Source organism: Castanea sativa, chromosome 11, assembly GCF_040712315.1.
Source record: "Castanea sativa cultivar Marrone di Chiusa Pesio chromosome 11, ASM4071231v1".
NCBI classification, from domain to species: Eukaryota; Viridiplantae; Streptophyta; class Magnoliopsida; order Fagales; family Fagaceae; genus Castanea; species Castanea sativa.
The window spans coordinates 28,908,588-28,916,978 of NC_134023.1; the positions used below are offsets into that span (position 1 = coordinate 28,908,588).

The window sequence follows — 8,391 nt, forward strand, 5'->3', positions numbered from 1 at the left end:
AAAAGAACGATGAATGATGAACACAAAAGAAACAAGATTGGATAATAACAAGAAACAAAAGATAAAGGGATAGAAAACTGATTTTAGAACCTGTGCTCTGATACCAAATGATGCGAACCTCAATCGACACGCTTTGAGACCCAACAAAAATATTGGAATATTTAACCTAGGAAAGCTAAAAATCAGATTTATGATAGAAACCCTGACCCAACGTTTATAATCGAAATGCGAACCAAAGGTATAAGTTGACTTTGACCCAATGATTATAAAGAATCACGAACCAAAGGTATAAAGTTTGAATGCCACAAGGAAGAATCCTTGATAAATTCACAGTTCTTGAAGAACCAAAAGAGAGCAAAGCCTCACATTTTCTGAATTTTATTCAATAATTTTCTAAAAAACGTTTACAAACTTCAGAGCCTATTTAAGGGCTCCATAAAACTTGACAGACAAGAAAATATATTCTAAAATAACTCCTAATTGATACCTTACCATACCAGGAATCAAATTTGACCTAAAAACCATTAAATGCACCTAAAAACAAGGAAAATACCTAAAAAACGTAATAATAATAAAACCCTAAATAAAAGTTGATTTGGTCTGAAATTAGCAGATCCAAAATAGGAAAAAATCTGCCTTAACTAATATAGAGCTGAAAAGTCAATCAGCCATTAATTCATGCCATAAATCACTCGTAATTAAGCCAGATCAGCCCTAAATAGCTTGAATTAAATTATTTCGTTTTCAGCTTCCTTTGGGCCAAGCTTGGAATGTCCTGCGTTAGAATCAACCCAAATCTCTTGAATCAGCCCATTAAGTGCTTCTTTGATCTTCTTGGATTTTGCTCTTGTAATAGGCCCAACTGGAACATGCAATGGATCCTTGAATGCTTGTTGATTCTCATCAGATCGGGTGTGTTCTTGAATTTTCAGTTCTTTATCCTTATTTCTTATTGGCTTATTGAATGGCTCTCAATCTGGCCAAGTTGTTCTTCAGGTTGATGTGGATCTTGTGGAGGAAAGCATGTAAATGATTGGAGGCTTGCAATCATTGGCTCGCACTTAATCCCCCCATTATGTGCTCAACGATGCGAGCTAGGTATGCCATGTTGCTTTCTAAGTATCTCTTGTTTGAACTGTGCTTGATGGAGGAATTAACATTTGATTCTGCTGACTTTTCAAGCACATAGAATGGAAGCTGTTGATGCTACCAGAAGAATATTTAAAGGAAAAAATCAAGAGTCTTGAACTTGAAAATTGTCAATACAATCCTCGCTTTTTTTCAAGTCAAGAAGGAAATACCGAAGGTGGTTCATCTAGAGGTGGATTAAGGAGATCCTCACATAGGCGGACTCGGAGTCCTAATAATGTATGACTTGTATTTTTATTTTTCCTGCAAAAGAAAATGAAGTGTTCCTTAGACAATATTGTATTAATTTCCATGTTTAGTGCTTTGTCCTTGGCATCACCTTGGATCATATAGAAACTTTAACTAAGATAAATTTAGAATTCACCTAATGAGGTCTTGTAGTATCAATTTAAACTAATCATGATTAACTCTATGGGAATCTGCACTTGCTTGGATGAGGCAGAGCTGAATGCCCTTAGTTTAAAATGAATGCATGGTTTTTGGAAATCTTGGTGATGAAAGTTTCCTTTTTTTGTGGAAAAATGATGATGGTGTTTTTTTTTTTTAATTTATATTTTTTTTATAAAGAAAAATGATGATGGTGCTTTTTTTTGAAGATAAATGAGCCATGGGCGAATGCCCCTAGTTTAAAAAGGAATGCATGAATTTTGGAAATCTCAATGATTATTTTTTTCTGAAGAGATGATTATGATTTTTTTGATTCTTTGAAAATGAATAAAACATGGGCAGACGCCTCTAGTTTGGAAAATAAATCCATAAGTCTTTAAAAACCTTGATTTGATCAATTTTTGAAAACAATGATGTAAGTGATGATTTTTGAAAACAAGTGAGTTAGGTATGTCAGAATGCCCCAGTTTGACTAAAAAAAATCTTTTTGAGTGTCAAACGATCTAAAAGAAAAGTACGAGAACACGAAATTGCAGGGGTGTACGACGGAGGGGTTGCGTGCCACTTGGCACGTGAGGAGTGCCATTCGGCATTAGGCCGCATCATGACATTTGCGCCATGGTAGGTCGACTCCTTACTCTTTTCTAACGCAAATATCGCGTTTTTGGGTTTTTTGAAAAATATTTACTTCGTTTGTGATCATGAAACACTCCCCTAGTCAGCTACAAACTCTTTGAAACCTATTTCAAACTTGATTAGGAATTGATGTAGCTTATATAAATGAATTCTCCAACGACAATTCTCTGCATAAAGGTCAGCAACACACAATAATCACAAGCAAAAGTCATCCAGGGCTAGCAATCATAATTTCTCTTATTCAACAATTCATGATATCAACAGATGGGTTTGTAGCTTTGATTTCAGCACCAAAACTAATTTTACAGCCTTTAAACTAGAGGAAATTAAGTCTCTGAGGAAAGTCAAACTCAAGTGGGACTTCCTTAGTGCTGCTGTGAAATTTTGGGATCTCGAAGATCATGTGTTTCGGTTTAACATTGCTGAACTCTGTTCGACAATTGAAGATACAATTGTAAAGTTTTCCACTATCCTAGGCTATGATCCAAGTAGAAAATTTGTAGCAGTTTCTTGTGATCCCAGGCATAAGGAATCTTTATCTAATTCTATTGGTCTTCCTACTTCCATTACTGATAGTATGATTGAAGGCCATATGGTGAATCTTCGTGCAATTATCTCTTTGCTGATTGACAATATGCAGAAAAACTTTGGTTTGGCCTTATGCATTGTGGGGAAACTTTTGCTTTACTCTGGGAGAAGCGGTTTCATGGATGCTCGAGCCATAAGCGTTGTGAATCAAATTAAGGATGGTGATAATCTTGTTTCTTTGACCTTGGTAGAAACTCATCTAGGATTGGATGTTGTATTTCATGGTGGAGAAACCTAGAACTTCTTAAGGAGTCCTTTGACTTTGCAGATATGGCTGATGGAGTGACTAGATATGATTGCCAAGCCTACAACCGATAATTATGGCCTAGCAGTTTTCTTAGCAGGGCTATAATCAAAACTGAGTGCCAAACTGAGAGTGATTCAGTGAAGTACTTGGACAAGAAATCCAGTATTTCAATTCAATGGGACTGTTATTGGTGGAAGTGCTCACCTCCTCTACTGCGGTCTCCAAGATCAGATCACATCTTCCTTGTTGGGTTGCGGAGGGCAACTTTCTAGAAGGGAGATAGACTCTTAAGGCAATTCAAATATGAGCAAGGAATGCCTGGTGGCAATAGAAGAAGGCATTTCACACCTGTGGACACAAATCCTACTTCTGTAAAGAACATGCTATTGGGTTTACAGATGGCCGACCGAGTGGACCAATCTTTTGTCAAGGTTTACTTTCATAGAATGACTACAGAATACTCTAACTGGTTGATAGACAAAATTGTTGACAAGGAAGCTGAGAGGATTGCTATGAGAGAACAATTTCTTGGAGACAACCGGGAAAGACTCGATGAAAACAACAATGAATTCAAAAGAAGGGACAGGGATGATAAAACACCTAACACAGAAGAAATTAATGATCGATAGAAAAAGAAAAGACTGAAGACAAAGTGACCTTCTTATTTTTGGCTTTGAACATGTTTATTTTAAAGTTGTTGTAAAAAACTCTTATGTTTAGGAATTATTTAGGGTTTACAGGTTAGGAGTTCTGTTTATGGTGTACGCTTTTGGGGTTTGGTTTTTTTTTTTTTTTTTAATGGTTTAAAGGTTTGTGATTTTGTGTAATGACATGGTTTAATGGAATGGTTGAATTTTTGGTAATTTCGGTTAATGGGCATGGTTGCCTACGTACCCCCCTTTGTAGAAGGATCAGGTCATCACGTAGCTCATTGATCTTTTTATTTGCCTTAATTTTTTCCTAGGCCGCCATTTCGGGTTTTCAACTTAGCAGGCTCTCTCACTCTTTTTTTTTTTTTTACTCTCCTTTTGCGTAGGTCGCCCTCTCGGGTTTTCAACCTACCTTTTTTTTCTTCCTTTGTTTTTTTGTTGTTGCTCTAATTTTTGCCTAGACTACCCCTTCGGGTTTTCAGCCTAGTGAGCTTTTTTTTATTTTTTTATTTTTTTATCAAACCTAGAAAGGGAAATAACATAATTTACAACCATTTCAGACGTGGTTCTTTCAGTCTACCAGTTCAGACATGGTATTTCTTCGGTTGATCCATGTTGGTTGGCTCAGTGAAATGATTTGCATCTAAGTCCAACAACCTTATTGCTCAATTAGAGTACATTTGCTTGATAATGTATGGGCCTGTCCAATTTTGCTTGAACTTCCCATTTGCATCTTGAACCAGGGCTCAGATTTCTTTCAACACTAGATCTCCCAACTTCAAATCTGGTTCTTACTTTCTTACCAAAAGCTTTTTTGAGTCTCCTTTGGTATCCCTGAATGTGATACAGAGCTTTGAGTGTTTTCCCATCCAGTATGCATAATTGGTCGTATTTTCTTTGCAACCAATCTTCCTCAGGGATTTCACTTTTCAATACTGTCCTTAGTGAACCGACAACCATTTCAATGGGAAGGACTGCTTCCATCCCATACACCAATGAATAAGGAGTGGCTCCTATGGAAGATTGAATTGATGTTCTGTACCCCAAAAGTGCATAGGACAACTATAGGTACCAGTCTTTGTAGTTCTTTGTTCTTTTCTTCAAGATTCGGCCTATGTTATTAGCAACCTTAACTTCCTCCTTGGTTTGAGGATGGTAAGGTGAAGACTTGTGGTGCTGAATGTTGAACTGTCGTAGTGGTTTCTCTGGTTCTCCTTTAAAATGTAACCCATTGTTAGAGATAATCTCATGTGGTACCCTATATCTGTAGATGATGTTGGTCTGAATGAACTGAGCAACTTTCTTTGAATTTAGAACTTTGTAAAAGGCAGCTTCTACCCATTTAGTAAAGTAATTAATGGCTACAAGCATGAATTCATAGCCCTTGGATGCAGTTGTATGAATCTTCCTAATAATGTCTATCCCCCATGTAGAGAAGGGCCAAGGTGATGTCATAGTATGTAGTGGCATGGGCGGCATGTGATTCAGATCTCCATGGACTTGGCATTGATGACATTTTCGAACACGAGCCGCACAGTCGGCTTCCATGGTAGTCTAGTAATAGCCTTGTCTCATTATCTTCCTTGACAACATGTGTGCATTCATATGTGGCCCATAACTTGACTCATGAACCTCTTCAATTATCTATTGTGCCTCCTTGGTGGTTATACAAAGGAGATGAATTCTGTCATAGAATCTTCTGTAAAGCCTTTTGCCTCAAATAATGTAATTAGTGGACAACCAGCGGATGGTCAATTAGTCATTCTTATCTGCAGATGGTGGGTATGTCCTATCTGTTAGGATTAGTGCCCTTAAATCCTATTGTATGATATTATGTATGACATTATGTATGACATGATGTATGACTTAATATTGTGATTGATAAAGTTATTTTATTATTATCTAAAATAGTGGTAACATGAATATGGGACATTATCATATAGTCCATGAGATGCATTGTATGTGATTTATGTGAAAAGTCACAGAAGATGTAAATCACAAGTTCTTTGTAAACTCAGAATTTATAGTTCGTAGTCGGTGATGAAATTGGGCATTTCATCTGCGAAGACTATAACGTGTCAACTACGATGATTTGTCTTGATCATGGAAGTGGAGACTTCTAGTTGATATGTTGATATGTTTTAAGAGTTAAAACATATTGAACAGGACCGCTGTGAGATTTATTGTTCTCCTAATGACTATCAAATGAATAATAAATCTCACGACTTCTATTTGCATGAACTCTTAATCCTGAGAGAATAATGGACCTGATCGTGAAGTGTAGGTTGCTTTGATATATCAAGAGTGAGATCTGAAGTGACGGTCAAAACCTCAGTATGTTGGGCAGCCACATTTAGTGTTGATGGAACATTTATTCTCAAGATGGAATTCATAGTCTCTTAATGGAGATATAAAATATTCCCTTGAGATAAGTTTAATGGTTTCAGTTATTCAGAGAGTTAGGCCTAACCACTTTAGTAAGAAATTACTAAAGTATATATTTATGAAATTGGATTTCATAAATATATAATGAATAACTTTAAAGAATTAAATCGGGTACTCAAGGATAAGATGTAGTAATTTACAAAGTGGCAGTCTACATTTATGACTTTGTGTTACTACGAATATTTTATGAAGGGGTTACGTGTACAATAAAGTCTTGAGATATAATTTATTAATAAGGCCTAGAGTGCAATTATATTTATATAATGGTATTAAATATAATTAATGGTAACTTTGGACTTGTCAAGAGTTGACGGAAAAGCCCAAGGCCCATTGGAGCTAGTGTCTTATTGGTCCCTTTTGGTCCCACTTCAAGCCACACACTAAAGCCTAATTGGAAAGGCCCAATAGGCTAGCCCAATTAGATAATTATTTAGTTATAAAGGGAGAAACATACAGAATTTTTTATGAGATGAGATTAGAAAAGAAAAAGAAACGGTGTGTGAGAGAGTGTGAGACACACTTTCATTCTCCCTTTGAAAAACTGATTGAGAGACCACACATCTTGGGCGTAAAGTGGAATTGGAGTGAAGATTAAAAGTGTTCCCAAATGCTTCTAGTCTTTGTTTTGAATTTCTCCACACCAAGGTACGCTATCTTGTTCTTAAATTCTGAAATTTACATGGTGCATGTTATCAATCATGAATGAAATAGATCCTAGTTCGTCTCTTCCGCTGTGGGTTTTGTATGAGATGCAAAACCAGATTTTTTCCTTCACTATCCTTGAGGTACTATAGGATGTTTGAATACCATTCACCTCCCTCATTCTTTCCCTTATCTTCTTTTATTGTCATGCGCTAGGCTGGTTTTTCTTTCTGTTCCAACACTATCAGCCTGGCTTCATCTTCTTTTGGCCTATCCATCATGGATGCCATGGTTGCTAAAGCATCTGCAATTTGATTCTACATCCTTGGCATATACTGATATTGGATTTTGATGCCCGCTTCTGAAGACATTCATGATAAGGCATAAGCCTTTCTTCTTTGATCTTCCATTTATTCTTAATCTGAGAGATTATTAGAGCTGAGTCTCCGTATACCTTTAACTCCTTCACTCCTAGGCTTAAGGCTGCCTATAGACCCATAATGCAAGCTTTATATTCTGTGGCATTGTTGGGGTTGGAAAGTTAAGTCTGCCAGAAAATGGAATGTGTGTCCTTTTTGGTGAAATTAAGAGAACTCCAATTCCACTTTTGTTTTGATTTGTTGCTCCATCAAAATACACCTTCCACGATTCTACCTCAATTCCCATGATATCTTCATCCAGAAAGTTCCCTTGGATCTCTTCAGCTTCTCTTGGTGAACAATGGGCTAAGTGATTGGCAATTGCTCTCCCTTTCACAGATTTCTGAGTCACATATTTAATATCAAATTCTGATAAAAGAAAGACCCATTTAGCAGTCTTCCCATCTTGCACGGGTTTTCCATTAAGTACTTCAAAAGATCCATTCTTGCTATTAACAAAACCTTGTAAGCAAGCATATAATGTCAGAGTTTACGGGTTGCCTATACAAGTGCTACACATGTCTTCTCTAATGGTGAGTACTTTTCTTCATAAGGAAACATCTTCTTGCTGATGTAGTAAATTGCATTCTCCTTTCTAGTCTCTTCTAGGTATTGAACAAGCAAAGCCCTTATTGCTGTATTTGTAGAGGTGAGATACAAAAACAATAGATTTTTGGGTACTCATGGGACAAGTATTGGTGGTTTCATCAGATAACTCTTGATCTTTTCAAAGGCTTATTGACACTGTTCATTCCACACTATAGGGACTTCCTTCTTAAGTAGTCTGAAGATTGGTTCACATGTCATGGTGATCTGGGCTATGAACCTGCTGATGTACTGTATTCTTCCTAGAAATCCTCGAATCTCCTTTTCAATTCTAGGAGGTTTCATCTCTACAATTGCCTTGATTTTGTCAAGATCAACTTATATTCCTCTTTGGCTTACCATAAACCCTAACAGTTTTCCGGATGTGACTCTGAAAGTGTATTTCTTGGGATTCAACCGTAACTTGTAAAACTGAATTCTTTCAAAGAACTTCCTCAAAGTTGGTATGTGCCCTTCATGGTCTTTGGACTTCACTATCATGTCATCAACATAAACTTCTACTTCTTTATGGATCAAATCATGCAACAAAAAAGTGGTTGTACGTTGGTAAGTAGCACCAGCATTTTTTAGGCCAAATGACATGACCTTGTAGCAATATGTCCCTCATGGTGTAATAAAGGAG

General features: G+C 36.7%; 1 protein-coding gene across 1 annotated transcript; it reads right to left on the reverse strand.

The window, feature by feature from the left end:
* Window positions 1-4,719: 4,719 nt before the first annotated feature.
* On the reverse strand, window positions 4,720-5,205 carry LOC142616323 (uncharacterized). The gene has a single exon (XM_075789199.1). The coding sequence runs from the start codon at window positions 5,203-5,205 to the stop codon at window positions 4,720-4,722; it is 486 nt and encodes a 161-aa protein (XP_075645314.1).
* Window positions 5,206-8,391: the final 3,186 nt, after the last annotated feature.